Genomic DNA, 19,160 nt, shown 5'->3' with positions numbered 1-19,160 from the left:
CAGAAAAGCCAGTAAGAGTGTTGTGCTCAGGAATGAACGCGGGTCCGGCAGGGAGAGGGCATACAGAGCATCCTCACATTGGTGGCTGCTGTGTCCCAGTCCCTGAGGACACGGAATCAGCCACAGTGAGCCGTTGCTCCTGGAGTCAATAGGGGGTTGGGATCATGGGAGCCTCTGCCTGCAACACTTGCCCACTGATGAATACACAGCCTTGTTTCCTGTGTGTGTGTTTAAATAGAGCTTATTCGTATATATATGTGTGTTTCCAAATAATTGATTGCATGCTCTATTTCCCTATACGGAAATACCAGCTCAAAAGTTTGTAATATTCCCCTGCATGGGTCCTGTGACATCCAGGGTCTTCGGCTTTCAGCCCCAAAGCTGTGCTGCCCATGATGCTTTAGAAACAAACAAGAAATGGTCATCATCTCATGAATCCATGAATATTGTTTCCTTTCCCCTTTTCTGTGGTGTCATCATAGCATCCTAGATGTGACTTTAGTATTTTCTAGAGTGGCTCCACATGGCCATCACAAATTTTCTGTTCCTTTTCCTGAATTTATTGTATTATTGATTCATTACCACTGACCTCATGGCCCACAACTCTGCCTTGTGAGCCTGAGTGAGCCTTACCCACACAGGTGTTTTTGTCTGTGAGGCACATCCCGCCTTCTGTGCTTAGGACCACCCATGCTCCTTGTAGCTCTGGGCTTCAGGGCCATTTTAAATACAAAATCACATTTGGGATGAGCACTGGGTGTTGTATGGAAACCAATTTGACAATAAATTTCATATATAAATCAATCAATCAATCAATCAATCAATCAATAAATACAAAATCACCAAGAAAGAGCATGTAAGTGAGGAAAGTGTGGCACCAAATGGATCATGAATAGGGCACGTGTTTGCAGTGTGGGAATTCACACAGGAAGGCAGAGCGGTACCTGGTTCATCCTCGCCGAGGAACATGTGGGGTGTGTGACACATGCCGGCCACTCTGTGTGTCCATGAACATCAATGAGCACATGTGTCTGGGCTTACCAATCAATGCCAGTAGGAAGACCAATCTGCACAGACAGACTCCGTGAATAATGAACATGGACTCTTTGTGACATATGACCCCAAAGGCAGTGGAAACATCCATGGACAGACTTCAGTTACTGTAGATTTCATTAATTTACTCAATAAACCTTTCTCAAGCCCTGCCCATGCAGCAGGGACATTTGGAGTGGAAGGTAGTGGGGAGGAAAAGGTTATTATATTATAGCCTTTGGGGTTTGAAAATTTTGTTTTCTTGATTTTTTAAGGTTTTATTTATTTATTTATTTTTTTCAACGTTTATTTATTTTTGGGACAGAGAGAGACAGAGCATGAACGGGAGAGGGGCAGAGAGAGAGAGGGAGACACAGAATCGGAAACAGGCTCCAGGCTCCGAGCCACCAGCCCAGAGCCCGACGCGGGGCTCGAACTCACGGACCGCGAGATCGTGACCTGGCTGAAGTCGGACGCTTAACCGACTGCGCCACCCAGGCGCCCCAATTTTTTAAGGTTTTAATTGTTGTTTCTAAATAGTTTCTTAGTACAGGAAGCTCTTTGTGTTCAATGGCAAAAGAGACTTAGTTCTAATCTGTTCAGGGTCAGAGAGGAGAGGCTCAGGGCAGGAGAACATCCAGAGGGAACAAATGCAGGTTCCCACTGCTGCACATGTGGATATTTCTGGGAGATAATGTTGAGATGGGAGAGGTGGCAAAGGTGAAAAATATTGGGAGGGAGAGAGCAAATCATGGCACTTCCCCAAATTTCTCCCCTAGATGAGACCCATTGGCTACTTCTCTAGGGTCTAGTCTACCTCATGGCCACCTTGTGGGTTTGGGTTGGTTGATTCCAGCCTCGTGTGTAGCCCTGGGCTCTGATCACCCTGAGTCCCTCAGGAGAAAGCATCCTTGACAATCCGACGGGATGAAGCATGGACAGGTTCCATCCAGTTCCGGCCAATCACCAGACAGAAGCCACTTGTCCTTCCCCAGTGCCATGGTTTGGGGCCAGACACTGGCTCCAGGTGGCTCGGGTCACAGGCATTCCGATTCTTGTGGTTGATCGCAAGGAAAGAGATGGTCTCTATCATCTTGGATGATAAGGTCGGGCCACGAAGCCTGAAACAACTCCAACCCATTTTTCAGCATCAGGGAAGCAAGCCTGAGGATGACACCTACATACAAGAAGGCAGAGAAATTCTATACATGAAGTTTTCCGAGAGGGTAGATCCAAAGTGTTCTCGCCACAAGAAACAGAAAAGAAAGAAAGAGAAAGGAGAGGATCCGGGTGTGAGGTGGTGGCCATGTTACCAAGAGTGATTGTGGCATCATGTTACCTTGTACCAAACACATACCAAACATCAAGTGTGTATTTCCTTTTACAGTTTTTAAAGAAAACAGAATTCTTGCCTCGCAATTAAAAGTATTCTAATGTGTGATAAATGCAACATAACAATTCACTTCCATGGTTTGCTTGAATTCAGGTTTTCTTGACCAATGCTTCATTTTCCTTCAAAATGCTGCATGCCACTCGAGGCTCGGCAGCTCAGGACCTGAGCGTCACCTGCAGCTCCCTGCATGCCGTGTGCACTGGGCTCCCGACGTTCTTCAGGCCGTCCTCTCGGAGAAGCTGCTGGAAGACTTTCATCAGGAGGACCTTTGTTCTTGTCACATCACAGGCTGTGCTGCACCTGCCGGACCTGGCGAAGGCCCGTGTCGCCCGTGGGGCCACCCAGCCTTCCTCCCTGGGTGGCTGGAAAGCTGCACGCTGTACAAAGGTACAGTTTTCATTTGTCATCATGTTCCCGTGAAGCAGAAAACAGTAGCAACAACAAAACCAAAGCATCACAAAAGTGAAGGCAGACGCACAGACCCACAGGAGGGACTGGAGCCCCAATAACCCTGGGATCCCCGGTTCCATCAGCCCATTCATTTCCTGTATGGTTTCAGCCCATAAAGGTGGATTTCTGTCCTTTGTGATTGGGTGCTCCCTCTGATGGACGTGGATGTGGCCCCTGGGGATGCTGGGCTAATATCTCTCTTCCTTGCGGTGTTCTTCCTCACTCTTCTCTTCCTTGCCTTCAATTCTTGAAAATGTTCGTCTATTCATTTTCTTGCTTGCTTGCCCTTTTCTTCATGTGTCCTCATCTTGTGACACTCCTACCTGTTTTGCCTGTTAATCCTGACATCTGGATCAGGCCCTGTCCTGGGTGTTTTGGTGGGTTTCTAATAAGCCACTGGTCAGGAATCGAGTGCTGATTCTGCTGCTGAATAAGTGACTGGTAAAACTTCGCTCCAGGTTTTTCCTACAGACCAGAGGACAAGCCTCACCAGCCATCATGAACCAGGAAGCGTTCTGGCAATGGCAGTAAATACTCAAAATGCAAGAAGTTTTCAGTGGATTTCCCCCAGACCCAATATGTCAGTTCATTCCTTCGCCTCTTACTCAACTTGTACTATTTGTGCGGTTCCATATTCTCTGAGACTGGTTCCAAAACCCTTGAGAAGCAGCTGTGTGTCAAGATATTAAAGAGATAATGAATAATCTCTTCCTCCAAGCTCAGTCCTTTTTTGATGTCTGTTTTTAATTTCCCAGGTGGAAACTCAGAAATCTTTGTCGCCTTTCTGTGTCAACTTTTCTCTTTACAGGTTATTCTCTACAAAATCTCTAAAAATCTTGTCTACAGTGGGCTTTATGAGCCTTCACATGGGATAGGGACAGAGCCTTCCTCTCTTCCTGTAAGCATTCCTGTTGGTTTCCTAAATAGTGGCTCTGCCTCGGCCACAGTGGGCTCATATTTAGGGGATGGAAGTGTCCACTAGGAGAATCTCCTCACGGAAGGATCCAGAGTGTAGTACAAATGTGACTCCATTTGCGATTGGACACGGGAGAAAGGAGAAGCTGAATGAAAAGTAAACTTCCTGGACAGTTGGGAGGAGGGGCTGTTGTGCAGAATCCATGAGATCCGGGGGCAGATGGGGAGAGCAGGGGAGTGAGTGGTGGCATTTTGCTCCCACTGTGCAGAAGCATTGTGCCCCCACCCCAGGTGCGTCTCCTGCTTTCTGGACATAAAAGTTATTTGATCAGGTTGAAAGGTGTGATATTTTAAAGTGTGAAGTTGTGTTGCATAGTAAAAGTGTTTAACTTAGTTAGTGTTTGATGTTTTCCTAATTTATTTCCTAATTTATTTCCCAATTTCCTAATTATTTCCTAATTTATTCATTAGCTTTTCATCTTGTTCTAAACTTAAAAAAAATTTTTTTTTCAATGTTTATTTTTGAGAGTGAGAGAGACAGAGCACGAGCTGGGGAGCGGCAGAAAGAGAGGGAGACACAGAATCAGAAGGAGGCTCCAGGCTCTGAGCTGTCAGCACAGAGCCCAACGCGGGGCTCAAACCCATGAGCAGTGAGATCATGACCTGAGCTGAGGTTGGACGCTTAAGTGACTGAGCCACCCAGGTGCCCCGACATTTTTTAAAAATTCAAGTCAGTTAACATATAGTGTAGTATTGGTTTCAGGAGTAGAATTAAGTGACTCATCACTTACCTCGAACTTTTTAATGGCATGTAAAAGCCTTCTCCTCCTCCTCCTCCTCCTTCTCCTTCTTCTTCTTTTTTTCTTTTTCCGAAATCCAGACATGTGACCAGATGACTACAGTCAGTTTTGTCCATGAGAGAAGAGTTAACTGATCACCGCCTGATCACCTTTATGAATCTTTGTGTTCACTATTTACAATGATTTCATTATGAACCCTTTCATTTTTAACTATTTTAATCGTTTTGGTGACCTTAAAAATTCCTTTTCTTATTCCCACATGAGAGGAAGTTTACCTGGCCAAGTCCACAGCAAGCTGCGAGCATCTAGAGGATGTCTCCGTTCTGAAAAGGAGATTGAAATGGAACTTGAGAGCGGAAATGAGCACTTGCAGTGAATAACTAGGCAAAGGGCATTTCTTCTTGAAACGGGGCTGCGCACGTCTGCCCACAAAGACATACTTCCTCATGAGCGAGAAGGAAGGAGAAACAAGAAGAGGGAAAACGCCTGAGGGCATGGTCCTTGCTACAGAGAAGGAAGGAGCATCAACCAGTTCCTGTGAGCTGCACAGGGTCCTGGGCGCAGACTGCAGGCGCAGCGGGTAACTCTGCTCCAGATGTGTTGTTCCAGGCCGAGAGAAAGACGGAAAAACAACCCCAACCAGTTCCCTGAGGCAAAATCTGCATGACACCAAAGCCAGCGAGACTTTTTCCGGAAAACAATAAAACAAATATTAAAATAGTGACTATCTGCTGACCTCATTTAGGCATCCTTTCGGGGAAATTAGGTGCACAGACTCAAAATATTTATAAACAGGATCCAGCACCCGACGAAGTGGGATTTACCCACACAATGTAAGGATTGTCTACCGTTAAAAATCTCTCCATAGGGGCGCCTGGGTGGCTCAGTCGGTTAAGCGTCCGACTTCGGCTCAGGTCATGATCTCCCGGTTCGTGAGTTCGAGCCCCGCGTCGGGCTCTGTGCTGACAGCTCAGAGCCTGGAGCCTGCTTCACATTCTGTGTCTCCCTCTCTCCCTGCCCCTTCCCTGCTCATGCTGTGTCTCTCTCTGTCTCAAAAATAAATAAACATTAAAAAAAAAAAATTAAAAAAAAAATCTCTTCATAGAATCCCTTACTTGAACAGACGAAGAAAATAAAACCGCATATATATAAACAATCACGTCCAGAGTTACAAAAAGAGCATTTGATGTCTTGAAATGTCCCCTCTGATAAAACCTGACCAGCCCAGAATGGAGGGAATGCGGGTGCAAGCAGCCTGCAGGCCACTTATTTGCTTCTGAAGGTTTAAAAGTATTCCAGTGAGAACCAAGGACGAGATGACCGCCCACTGGAATCTTCGCTCTTCTGTAGAATACTACAAGCCATCCTTAATCCAGGAAGGCAAGGGAAACAAGGAGGCATGGAAATAGAAATTGAAGAAAAATTATTATTATTTGCAGATCATATAATTGTATGCAAGAAAATTAAAAAATAAGCAAAACAATGGGAATAATAAGAGAGTGTAGGAACTTATCTAGGTAAAAATTTAACGTATAAATAAAAATTGTAAGGATTTCAAGAAAATGAGTATCTTTTTATTCTTGGTGGGTTTTTTTGGTTTTTTTTGACATAGTATGATTTCTACCTAGAATTAGAATTCTAGGAATTGGAATTTAATTGGAATTAAAAGTAAACAACTGGAGCTAATATAAAAATTTCTGGGGCCCCTGGGGGGCTCAGTCAGTTAAGCATCTGACTTCAGCTCAGGTCATGATCTCACGGTTAGTGAGTTTGAGCCCCGCAGCAGGTGCTGTGCTGACAGCTCGGAGCCTGGGGCCTGTTTCGGATTCTGTGTCTCCGTCTCTCTCTGTCTCTCTCCTGCTTGTGTTCTGTCTGTCTCTCTCTCTCAAAAAGAAACATTAAAATTTTTTTAGCAAGTTCTTGGGGCGCCTGGGTGGCTCAGTCGGTTGAGCATCTGATTTTGACTCAGGTCATGATGCCAGGGTCTTGGGATCAAGCCCGGAGTTGGGTTCTGCGCTGAGTGTGGAGCCTGCTTGGGATTCTCTCTCTCTTTCCCTCTGCCCCTTTCCCCTGCTCACAACCACTCGTTTCTCTCTCTAAAATAAAAAAAAAAAAATAGAAAAAGATTTAAAAAATTTAGCAAGTTCTTTAGCCACAAAATAAATATTAAAAAGTCAACAGCACTTTTTATATAAGCAACAAGAGAAAATAAGGTAAAATTAAATGCCACTTATAATAACAACAAAATCTATAAAATAGCCAAGAATTAGCTAAAGAAAGAATATATGAGAATTCTACAGAGAAATTATAAAAACGCTTAACGATCCTAACAGTATTTCTAATTCATCAGAGTTGGATGGAAGGAGTTATCATTATAAAAAAGCATACTTCTCTTTAAATTATTCTATAGCATCAGTAAATTCCTAATTAAAATTCCAGCTGGATTTTTGGAGGCACATAGCAATTTAATTTTTATATTATATGGAGGAATAAATGACTACAAATAGATTTGAAAGAGTAGAGCAAAGATTTATTCGCAATGGAATAAAGTCATAAATGTAAAAGACAGTACTACAAAGTTAGCAGCATAGAACAAGGCAGAATATTTTTATGACCTATTGGTGAGGAATTATTTCTTAAATTAAGTTCCCTAATTGGAGGCTGCAGAGCCTTGGCGAGAAATGGCCCAGGGTGGTCATTCACCAGCCTGCCATATACATGTACACGGCCCCCATTCAGCAGTGGGGCAGGCTCCAAGGGCTTGGTCCTTCCCAGGGACCCAGAACTAAGGGGGGGTCCTGCCAGGCAAGAGTCCTGGGTTCTCCTCCCTTAGGAGACGGGCCTGTCCAGGAGGAGGGGGGGCAACACGGATGATTTCACTGTTTTGCAAATTGTTGCTTCTGTACCACGAAGTGTATAGAATGGATGGGCTTTCTGAAAAAACAGATACACAAAAAATAAACACTGTTGCATTTTCCTTTACAAAATCAAAGCTTTCTTGTCCACCAAGTATACACTGGACAGAATTAATGGTGGACGACTGAAAGAAGTATTTGGAATTCTAAAAATAAAATACGCCTGTACACAGAGCACTGTGGTAACATCTTTAAAACAGTGCTCAATGAGATATGCTAGTAAATAAAGCATACAGTTTAATACCTTTTGTGGAAATTGAACTTGTATACGTCAAAAAAACACCACGTTTTCTAAGAACACACAGGAACAGACGGACAGCCCATCAAGACAGTAAAATGTGGGGAGAAGGGAGTGGGGGGGATGAACAGATCAGGTAGTTTACAGAGGTGGTCTGCTCAGACCGAGAAATGTCTGGGGGCCACAAATGAAGGAGAATATTTGCTCAACTATCTGCGCTTACGATTCTACAGGCAAAACACAACAGGACAAAACAAATATTGGAAAACCTTTTAAAATTATGTTCTACAGAATAAAGAGACTGAATTGGGATAATGGGTTGCACCATGGATAAAACGCCAGGGAAAAAAAGACATAAAAATATAAAATATTGTATCAAGCACTTTCATTTCTAAGCACAGAATCAAAATGTGCAACATCAAAACCCTCTGGTTAGAAATGTGAGGGTTTTTTTGTAATCGCCCAAGGCTACAGATTGGGATAAATTTCTATATTTTACCTCTGGGTGGCAGTGGAGATTAAAACAAAATTTCTGTGTCCTTGTTCCTGAAGGAACAAGTGGCTTAAAAACCCCACGCTTAAATTCACACTAACTTGTTAGTTAGTCATTGGATATACTTGTAAAAACATGCATAGAAGATGAAAAGTTTGTCCACAGTAATACGGGAATAGAATCCAAGGGAATATTTGGCTGGTAAAGTAGGATGACACCAAGAATGGAATAAATTTAAAAAAGCATCTTGATGCCCTCCTAAACACTGGCTGTGAGTTTTAAGTCACGGGAGGACTCTGCAGTGACTGAGGCAGGGTCTAGAAGGGCCTAGAAGATATAGAAAGGTGAGTCATTCAGGATAAGTATAGGTTTTCCTGGTCCTCAGGCCACACGGAAATTTCTCCCATCAGTTCCTATGTGGTGCGGTGAACAACGTTCTCGAGAAATTTGTTCTGTCAATCTCACCAGTTTGCTAAGTCTCTTAAAGTAAGGGGATGATATCAGGCTACGTGAAAGATGAGGAGACAAGCCTACACAACCTGACAGCATCTGGGCCCGCGTGTAGGTCTCCCACGCTCTGGCAAACTCAAGGCTTGATTTTCCATTATCTGTAGGAATGAGCATACTCTACGTCTCTTGTAAATACCGCCTATGTTGAACTTGAGCGGCAGCGACTTTTAGACTATGTACTCTAACCTCCACCTCATGTGCCACAATTTTTATATTATCTGCTAAATGCAGAGCGGTAACCAATAATTGGTTGAGCTGTGGGTAGAATTAGGAACTGGACATTTCTCGTGGCTTTTGGAGATCTGGTCAAAGACTGTCGCTTGAATCCGGGATTTGCTCCCAGGGGGCTGAGAGCGTCCACAGGGAATAGGAAGATTCTTCCTGAGACCCAATTTTGGTTCTGTTCCAAGACAGAGGCACCGGCTGGCCTGATTACGACTCCTTCCATTCCCAGAGCACAACACATTCTGCTTCAGCAAGAAAGCCAGAGATGACTGTCGACAGGAGCCAGCACCATCCCTAATTTGGACGTAACGTGTCCTGAGAAAAGAACCCTTGGTCTTTGAGCTTTGAGCAGCATTACTCAAGCAAACTATTGACCAACCATATATCATACCTACGTGCCTAAATGGATAGGTGGATTGGGCTCCTCGCGGAGACCACTGGTTGTCTCTAGAATCTATTCTCCACCTTCTCTGGAATAAATCAACCCCCCAATTATTAGCTGGGCAGCAGAAAGACTGCAACCGTTAGGCACCCTGTAGCTGGTGTGGATGCGTGACTGTGCTCTGACCGATGGACTGTACAACCTCGGTGAAGTGTGCTGAGATAGCAGGAGGTGGGTGTGGCCAGCCCCCTCTTTTTTTCCTGATTGCTGGTGGAAAGGTGCGTTTGCAGGAACGACCTTCAGCAACCATCTCGGAGCACGGGGTGACCTTCAGAATGAGGACCTGGAGTGGTGAAGACCATGATAGGACAAAACAAGGTAAAACAAACAAACAAACAAAAAAAGCCCCAAACAAAAGAGGAAACCAGCACCCAAGCCCCTGATGCAATGAAATGCCACCACCACCCTGAACTGCCTACTTCTAGTTTTTTTCTCAAGGGACAGAAATACAACCGTATATTTTTAAAGATACTGCTAATTTGAACTTTTAATAAAACAAAAGCCAAACGTGGGCTTCCAAATATCCTTTACGTTGACGCCCTCAGTCCTAATGTGGCACGACATTTTGGTAAACTTAGTAAACGCAGAATGATATTCGAATCCCAACTGAATGTACTTAATTCCTTGCAAGTTTCAAAGGATTAAGTGTTTTTTTTTTTAAAAAGAACAATGAAGTAAACGATTTGAAAAAGATAAAAATAAAATAAAAATGAAGTTACGATGTCAATAAGAAGATGTCGTCAATGCCAACAAATTGCCGTTGTTCAAATTTTGACTCCAGATCTTGTGGTACAGTCAGTCTTTGCTTTGCATGAGAGTGTGGGACTGTAAAAATGGATTATGCAAACCTTCACCTTGCAAAAAATATCTACTTCTGTCTTGAAAAAAAAAAAAAAAAGCCCGTGGTTCATATATAATTACACACAGAAATCTAAGGGTCAACGTGATAAGGTAGTGCCATAGCTCTCAGATTTTAGCCAAGGGGTGGTGGGTCTTTGAACGAATGGATGAGGAGGGAAGGCAGCAGGGGTGGTAAAAGAGAGGAGGGCCTGGGAACTCACATGAAGGGTGAGTAGAAAACAATGTGGACTCAAGCTAGAAAAGTAAGAAATGAGACCCGGGAAGCAGAGAAAGAAAAGACTCTGTAAGTAGAAATGGATGTGAACGTGGACCACGTCAGACACTGTTGCAGTTGAAGACGGGCTAGACAATGTCAGTTCCCCTCCATCAGAGAAGTTATTTGTGGGGGAGGCATTCTGCAGGGGGTCCTCCTGGGGGACTATCCTGGTCTCAGTGCTGTGGGTGGGGGGCAGGTGGAGGACGGGGAAGGGGGCAGGGCTGCTGCTGGGACCCGGAGGAAGGGGGTAGCCCGCAGGCGTGCTGATGGGGAAGTGAAAAGGCCAAGAAGGGCATGTGGCTGTGGGGTTTCTCCAACAGAGAACTGGGCAGAGGGTGAGGCTTACCAGGCAGGGGATGGCAGGGCAGGGGGGGCGGGTCCTGTGAACTTGGCCGCGACCACAGGGAACCCAGGAGAGCTCTCTGAGGGGCAAACATCACCCATGGAGGTGAATTTGGGAGGGCGGAGGACCAGGACTTCTGGGCGAGCAGAGGGCGCCTGGGGAAGGCTGTCACCAGAGGCAGAGCAGGGGGCCCGCAGCACAACCACAACCTTCTGATCCCAGGAGGCCGCTTCCCTGTCAGATGATCCCATCTGGGCCGTGTGTGTCTACAGGCTCACCTGTACCCACTTCCTCTCCCCGATGCCTTTTCTACAGACTCCAGACCCTGGGGTCTGTGTTCCTGAGCATTCACTACTGCAAATAGCTTCAGCCCCCTCCTCACAGAGCCCCCTGCCCACCCCACCTGCCTTTCTGTTGGGGTGCCAGCCACGTGAGCCTCCGGGCATAAAACTGACCAATTTAGGATGAGTTTAGCTGGCTTTTCATGGAAGTAACTGAAATATTTTAAGAACGAGCCTGCCGTAATCAGGTCCACATTTTATGTGGCCACTGAGGCAGAGTGCCCAGCAGATGTGGAATGTGGAGGGGGCGTGGGCTGCAGGAGGCAGCGGGGGTCACGGCTGCCCCCGGCCCCCACGGGAAGAGGCATACCATGCAGGTCACACAGACAAGTGACAGGGATCAAGGAGAAGACGGGTCCCAGGAACGCAGGTTTCCAGCTTCTGTTGGGGTGACCGGCCCGGCACGGCCACATCCTGGGCTGGGCTGTCCCTGCTCTTCTTGTTCCCCTGAGGCCGAGTTTTCCCACGTTCTTCTCCCTTCTTTCATCAGTCTGTGCTCTTTCCCGTGGCAATCACGTGGATTGTCTCATGAGTGACTCCGGGAGAAAAAGCGGGGGTAGAATCTGTCCCACGCCCACAGGCTCTGTCTGTCCTCCTCCTCCGGCCTGTGCTCACTCTGCACGGGGGCTCGGCCCGCACTGGGCGAGCTCGGCTGCCCGGGCCTGACCCCCACACCGTCACTTTCTCCCTGTTCTTGGGGCTAGAAGAGCAAGGGTTTGGTTTCTGGTGGAGTCTCTCTTTCTTGGTTTGCGGACGGCTGCCTTCTTGATGTGTCCTCACATCACCTTTCCTTGGTGCGTGAGGACAGAGGGAGAGAGAGCGAGCTCATTCCCTGGCATTTCTCCTTGTAAGGCCCCCCTGTTAGCACCTGTGTAACAATGACTGCCTTCCTGGAGGCCCTATCTTCTAATAGAACCACCCTGCAGGGGGTGAGGGGGAGGGTAGGTCTCCCACGTATGAATTTGGTGGGGGAGGGGACACAAGTACTCAGTTTATAACAGTAAGACCACTTCATTTGGAGGTCAAGGCCACCAAGAGTACTTGGATTACACGCATAAGGGAAGTTGTCTGGAAGCTTCATCAGAAGTGATGTGGACGATTTGATCGATAGATCTTACGCTCTGTGTCTTTACCTCACTTTGTTCTGAGTTCGAGAGGGGGCAAGTTACAGGGTTACAGGTTCTATAATACTAAGCGCTGTGGCCAGGTTGGGTCCCAGTGATAAGTAAACGTGAGAGGGGCGCCTGGGTGGCTTCGCGGGTTAAGCGTCCGACTCTGGGCTTCTGCTCGGGTCACGATCTCACAGCTCGTGAGTTCAAGCCCCGTATCCAGCTCTGCGCTGACAGTGCGGAGCCTGCTTGGGATCCTGTCTCTCTCCCTCTTTCTCTGCCTTGCCTGCCATCTGTCTCTCTCTCCCTCTCAAAATAAATAAATAAACTTAAAAAAAAAAAAATAAGTGAACTTGAGAATCTTAGAGACCAAATACAACACGGTTGATTTCTGATGCCAGCCAATGGCCCGTGGCCTCTGCCTCGGAAACTCCTACTGGAGGCAGCGGTTCTCAGAATCCTGCAGGGAAGGTGGCCAGAGGCTTCAGTGTCTGAAGCACAACACATTCCATGCCCAGAGCTCAGCGGCCCCAGCCCCAAGGCGAGGAAGCAGGGAGCTGTAGTTTTCCTACGAGCCCATGGGAAAAAATGTAATAACCACACAGCATTGTGTGGACTGTGGCCTCCTAAAACCAGAGTTTGCCATTAATAAGAAGATTTGGGCGATGACAGGATCTGGGACGTGAGTGAGATCTGGCTGGGGCTGAAATTGTGGATGGTGGCTCTTGGAAGTTTGTGGCACGTGGAAATCGCCAGGTATCTGTGGCCATAATAGAAAGAGCTCACCGAGGGGCTCTTGCGTGGCTCAGTCGGTTAGGCGTCCGGCTCTTGGTTTCAGCTCAGGTCATGATCTCATGGCCTCGCGGGTTCGAGCCCCCAAGTCAGGCTCTATGCTGACAGTGGGGAGCCTGCTTGGGATTCTCTCTCTCTTCCTCTCTCTCTCTGCCTCTCCCCCCACTCACGCTGTCTCTGTTTCTCTCAAAACAAATAAACTTTAAAAAGAAAGAAAGAAAGAGCTCACTGAGTGTGATTTCCAGCCTTGTTATCAATGCTGACAAACGTGTCCCCGAATTCACTTCTTGGCTGAAAATCCACTTCTGCATTGGCTGAACGCATTGTCAGGCTCTATCCGTTCACGACTCCGTTAAGATGCTTGGAACCAAGCATGTGTTGAGTGACTTTTTGGTGAATGGATGTATGAGTTAGATTCAATAGGCAGGCAAATTCTTTACACTTTTCATGGTCCTGTGCACTCTGGGGTGGCTGCACTTTCCTCTCTCGGGGGAAGGGGGAGCCGGCGATGGCTTATCAAGGTGCCTGGGGAGGTGGCGCAGACCTGAGAACACAAATCCTCCAACTTACAAAGGTGCCCGCGAGAATCAGGGGAGGAGAAAGGTGGGGGGATACGGGGTGAGGCGGGAAAGAGCAGACTCTGAAGATTCTGGAAAGGGGAGGAGAGGGATGGACCATCCAGAGGGGGGGGGAGGCTGGATGGGACAGAGGCAGAGCTGGACCCCTGATCTGTTAGAACAAGCAGGACACAGCCAAACGGTGCGGTTTCTGTGTTTTGCTGTAGCGATGAGACGTGAGTCTCAGGGAGGCGCGGTGACGCTCCAGTGTCACACACAACTCCCTACGGGATCCTCGAGGAGGGAAGTGGGCATGGTGGGGGGTGGAGACAAGGAGTGGAGCTGGAAGCCAGGCAGGGGGACAGGCTTGGTGGGAGCTGGAGGGGAAATGAAAGCCCGCGTAGGAGGCTGGAGGCTGGAGGCTGGAGGCTGGAGAGGGAGCAGCAGAGCTTTTTTATTGCAATCAGCAGTTGGGGGGGAGGACGGCTTGTCGGTGGAAGAAGGAAGTCAGAGCAGAGACAGTGCCAGGAAGGTTGGCTGAAAACAGAGGGGAGTGGGGAAACCTCTCCAGGTGACATGGTGTCTCTACAGGTCACCCTGCTGGCTGCCCTTCTCCTGGGAGGTCATGGTGCACGAGGTAAGAGCCTCTGCCGCCCGCCCGGTCCCCAGCTCCCGGCAGAGCCCGGCGGCCTCTCCCAAGACGATCGGGATTCTCAGGTGGCTGGAGCATCCGCACCCTGAGAGGTCCCGGCCCGGGTTAGGTCTGCTCTTTGAAAGGTGGCAAGCGTGGGGCCCCGAGTCAGGGAAAGGTCATCATTAACCTCGTCGTGCCTTGCCCCTCTCTCCCCCCCCTCCCCCTTCTCCCCCCCTTTCCCCCCCCTTCCACCCCCCCCTCTCGCTCCTCCCTAAACATCTCCCCCTGCCCTCTCTGTCTCTCCTCTCCTCCTTCATAACTGCTTTACTTCCCAACTTCTCTTTCCTGCTTGCTTCTTTTTTTCCCTTAAACGACCTGATGCTCTACTACCCACAGCAGCCCAGGAACCCCTCTCGTTCCATGTTGCCCATATCTTCTCCTTTGCCAACCAATCCTGGGCACAGCATCAGGGCTCAGGCTGGCTGGGTGACATTCAGACTCACGGCTGGGACAGCGAGTCTGGCACGATAATTTTCCTGCACTCGTGGTCTAAGGGCAACTTCAGCAACGAGGAATTGATCGACCTGGAGCTTCTGTTCCGCGTCTACTTCATCGGATTAACTCGGGAGACTCAAGAGTATGCCGGTCAATTGCACTTCCAATGTAAGTTCCCTCGGAAGGTGCTCCGATTTCCGGGAGGCATGCGCACACCCTTCGGGACCATTGCCTGTTGTTCCTGTCCCACGATAAACATCTTCATGAATCAACTCGGGGGTCCTTCCAGATTTGGGCTCCTCAAGACTCCCTAGACTCTTTCTTCTTCTGACTCCTTTTTTCTTGCTCATTTTTAGCTTTCCTCAGTGGTCTCCGTTCTGCGGCCTAAAACACAGAGACACACAGTCGTGCCCCTCTGTGCCTGACTCCCTTAAACTGTGATCTCTTCCTCCATTCAGGTGCTTCCAAGGCTTATGCTACAGCCCAGCAACCATTACGACCCATGTCACGTGCCCTCTACTTGCAGGAGACCCTTCACGTGGACTCTGACCTCCACTTTACTATCATTTCCCTGACTTCTTCAAATCAAATTCTTAATTCTTGGCACGTATCCTTATGGCCCCTTCCCCATCCCCCGAATTCTCTTCCTTCTTCCTGATCAAACACATCTTTGGCTTACGCCCACACCTCTACAAAACCTTCTGGCTCCACTTTTCAATCAAGTCCTTATATCATTTGTCTCATTTTCCCACCCACAAATCTGTCTTTCTCCTTCCTCCTTCTTCCCAGATCCCATGGAAATACAGGTGGCAGCTGGCTGTGAGCTACATTCTAGTGACATTGCAAAAGGCTTCTTACGGGCAGCTTATCAAGGATCAGATTTCCTGAGCTTCCAAAACATGTCCTGGGTGCCATCTCTAGAGAGTGATAGCAGAGCCCAGAGCGCCTGTGACCTCATGAACCAGTATGAAGCCATCAGGGAAACGGTGCACAGCCTCACCACAAACACCTGTCCCCGATTTGCCTTGGGTCTCTTCGATGCAGGGAAGGTGGATCTCCAGAAGCAAGGTTTGTACGGCCCCTGCCTCTAAGATTTTTCTATACACGCCCCTTCCCACCATCCCTTTCAAAGTAGGGACAAGGACGAGTTCAAGGAGGTTAGGATTTTCTGGGTACAAGTTTCCTAGAGCAGGATAATATGTACATACCGACGCGGTTACCCCCTTGAGCTGTGTGTCAGAATCTCCGTCTGAATACCTTTCATGCCCTCTGCAGTGAGGCCAGTGGCCTGGCTGTCCAGTGGCCCCAGTCCCGGTCCTGGCCGTCTGCTGCTGGTGTGCCACGTCTCCGGCTTCTACCCGAAGCCAGTGTGGGTGACGTGGATGCGGGGTGAGCAGGAGCAGCCGGGCGCCCGGCGAGGCGACGTCCTGCCCCACGCCGACGGGACGTGGTATCTTCGGGTGACCCTGGACGTGGTAGCACAAGAGGCAGCCGGCCTGTCTTGCCGGGTGAGACACAGCAGTCTAGGAGGCCGGGACGTGGTCCTCTACTGGGGTGAGTAAGGTAGAGCCTGTAGGTGGGAGAAGGTGGCTCTTGAGCCTAGAGGGTTGGGCAGAGGAAAGTTTCATGGCACCAGAACGGGGGGAGTGCGGTATCAGGAAAGAATGAATACAAGTGATTTCAGGAAAGTAAGGATGGAGCACAAGGGGGGCTCGGATGTCAGAGGCTTGGGGAAGAGATGAGGCACCCTCCTCCGGGCAGGTGTGAGAACGGAGTGACAAGGTTATTCGAAGACAGCACTCATATCCGATGCACCTGTTGAGATGGGGAATCAGTGGACAGAGTCGAACCGGCAGTGGGTCAAAAATGACGTCCGTTGTGTCTCTCTAATACCCACAGGACACCACCTTTCCATGTACTTGATCCTGTTGGCTGTGACAGTGCCCCTCATTCTTCTGATAGTCGTTGCATTGTGGTTTAAGAAGCGCTGGTGAGTTCTCTGGGTTTCCTCCTCTCTTCCCAGTTTCTGATCTCACATTCCAGCTTTACCCGTCTTAGCTTCTGTCTCCTGACTCCTCACTCCTCCAACGCACCCAGAGTCTGCCATGTCTCTTCCACAGCTCCTATCAAGACATCCCGTGAGCTTCCTCGCCACGCCTACCCCAATGGCCCGGGAGCCTGGGACATCAGAGCGATACCCTTCTTTCCACCCTCCATTTAATTTGTTTTTCCTGTTTCTGCTTTATGATCATCAGTTCACACAAACCAGTCTAGTTGTGTAACCCTCTATGGAATGCCTCCCTTATAATCTCCATTCGTTCCATAGTCCTCAACTTTCAAAACCCATTATGGTTCACATCCTCCAGAGTCTTCCTTGACCCATTGGTGGGAAGCCCTTCAACTCTGTTCGGTGTGCATCTCATTTCTCCCTGCACAGCGTCTCCTTAGGTTGTTCTTCCCCTTCCAATATGCAAACTCCTTTAGGACGGTGATCATGATGAAGATGTGTTTTCTGTGGGTAAAACGTGCTCAGTGAAAATCAAACCCAAACAAACCATATCCAAGCTGGACTCACTGTTCTATCGACAGTCTCTCCTCATATGTTTACTCCTGACATGGTTCTAGGTTTTGAAGGATTGGTGTTTCCCTTTTTCTTTAAATGTTTCTTAAGTGGCCCCCAAATCCCATATCCCTTTAGCGCCCTCATTTTTTCACTAAACTCTTAAGGAAAAATGCAGCGTTGCTCCTTGCCAAGCTTTTTTCCCCCAAATACAACGATGCTACTCTTTCCAACTTATTCCAAACACGAAGAGAGAAAGAGTGAGCAAGCCACGTGTGCGGTGGGGCAGACGTGTCGCTGATGGTTAACAAAATGGAACAAGAGAGCCGGTCCCCAGGATTGGGGTGGGATCAAGGCACAGGATGTATATGGAAGACAAACCCCCCCAAGGGTGGTGCTATCTCAGATACCTTTGTCTGGACTTTGTTTTCTTCAAGACTCATTCACTAATTCAAGTAACACTTGTCAAACCCTGAAACACGGGACAGGCACACTCGTGAACTGGTCGAGGAAGAAACAGTGGGGACCATATCCACTTGACTAGAGATGCAATGCCCACCTTCTTCAGTCTGTCGATGCCCTTTGTACTTGGTACATTTTTTTGGTTTCATTGTAGAAATTTCGAATCAACTTTATAAATGTATAATTGACATACCATAAAATGCATCTATTTTAAGTATACAATTCCATTCGTTTTGACATACATATACACTTATGTAAGCAAGACCACCGTCAAGATACAGCACATCCCATTACCCCAGTTACCCCCATACCCACTGGCAGCTAAACCTACTGCCAACCAGGAATCCTTGCAAATACTGGTATGCTTACTGACATGGCTAAGCTTTGATTTGTCTTTTCTGTAATTTTATTAAAATAAAATCACTTATATAAACCATAAGAGACTCTTAAATACAGAGGACAAACTGAGGGTTTGTAGGGCGGTGGGTGGGGGGAATGGGCTAAATGGGTGATGGGCATTAAGGAGGGCACTTTTGGGGATGAGCACTGGGTGTCCTATGTAAGAGATAAATCACTGGGTTCTACTCCTGAAGCCAAGATGACATTGTATATTAAGTAAGTTAAATTTAACTTAAAACAAAGAGGAAAAGGGGTACCTGGATGGCTCAGTCTTGACTTTGGCTCAGGTAATGATTTCACGGTTTGTGAGTTCTAGCCCCAGCATCGGGCTCCGTGCTGACAGTGTGGAGCCTGCTTGGGATTCTATCCCCCTCTCTCTCTCCTACTTGCTCTCTAGATCTCTCTCTCTCAAAAATAAATTAAAAAAAAAAAAAAGAAAAATTAAAAAAAGGAAAAAATAGAATCACTTATATGTACTCTTTGTATCTTTGTATCTGGGCTTTTTTTTTTCCCACCTAGTATATGGCTGTAAGTCATTCCATATTTCTTGTTATTGCTCAAAAGATCTCTGGTATGAATATACTATCTTTTTTTTTATTCATCCACTCTTTGTGGTTATTTGAGGCTCTTTGATTGTGGTTTTGTTTATTTCATTACCTGCCTGGGCTAGTTCTGTGGATTCTGGCTGCCTTCCTCACTTTGCTTTTTTATCGAGGTGACAACTGGTGTTATATTAGTTTCAGGCGTAAAATGTCATCCTTGGGTCTTTGTCTACACTGCAAAGTGGTCACGGCAAGAGGATCTCTTTTCCTTCCTTCCCTCCCTCCCCTCTTCTCCTTCTTCCTACTTCCTGCCTCCCTGGAAGTCACTCCCATCTCGACTTCCTAGATGGGATGCTGCGCAATTCATGAATCGTTTCATAAAGCCGATTACATCTT

At 47.5% G+C, this 19,160-nt stretch overlaps 1 protein-coding gene and 1 long non-coding RNA gene across 3 annotated transcripts; both read left to right on the top strand.

Moving 5' to 3' along the window:
* The first annotated feature begins 908 nt into the window (after positions 1 to 908).
* On the top strand, positions 909 to 17,624 carry LOC121015552 (uncharacterized). The gene is made up of 3 exons (XR_005783860.1): positions 909 to 1,252; positions 1,889 to 1,896; positions 17,613 to 17,624. It is a non-coding gene; the product is annotated as an uncharacterized LOC121015552 (long non-coding RNA).
* Positions 14,014 to 18,262, top strand: CD1C (CD1c molecule). 2 transcript variants are annotated; one of them, XM_040452512.1, is made up of 6 exons: positions 14,014 to 14,309; positions 14,706 to 14,969; positions 15,591 to 15,869; positions 16,077 to 16,355; positions 16,701 to 16,791; positions 16,922 to 18,262. In XM_040452512.1, the coding sequence occupies exons 1-6, from the start codon at positions 14,249 to 14,251 to the stop codon at positions 16,941 to 16,943; spliced, it is 996 nt and encodes a 331-aa protein (XP_040308446.1). In that variant the 5' UTR covers positions 14,014 to 14,248; the 3' UTR covers positions 16,944 to 18,262. The 2 variants fall into 2 exon arrangements, with proteins under 2 accessions (XP_040308446.1, XP_040308445.1); XM_040452511.1 differs by having other exon boundaries at positions 14,703 to 14,969.
* Positions 18,263 to 19,160: the final 898 nt, after the last annotated feature.

This window comes from Herpailurus yagouaroundi, unplaced genomic scaffold (assembly GCF_014898765.1).
Source record: "Herpailurus yagouaroundi ecotype Mexico unplaced genomic scaffold, PumYag 207, whole genome shotgun sequence".
Classification (NCBI taxonomy): Eukaryota; Metazoa; Chordata; class Mammalia; order Carnivora; family Felidae; genus Herpailurus; species Herpailurus yagouaroundi.
This window is presented reverse-complemented; position numbering and strand designations above follow the sequence as displayed.

Coding starts and splice junctions, on each gene's coding strand:
- CD1C (XM_040452511.1), top strand. CDS start 14,249: ATGGTGTCTCTACAGGTCACCCTGCTGGCTGCCCTTCTCCTGGGAGGT. Junction 14,970..15,590: donor CGGTCAATTGCACTTCCAAT/GTAAGTTCCCTC, acceptor CCTTCTTCCCAG/ATCCCATGGAAATACAGGTG. Junction 15,870..16,076: donor GGTGGATCTCCAGAAGCAAG/GTTTGTACGGCC, acceptor TGCCCTCTGCAG/TGAGGCCAGTGGCCTGGCTG.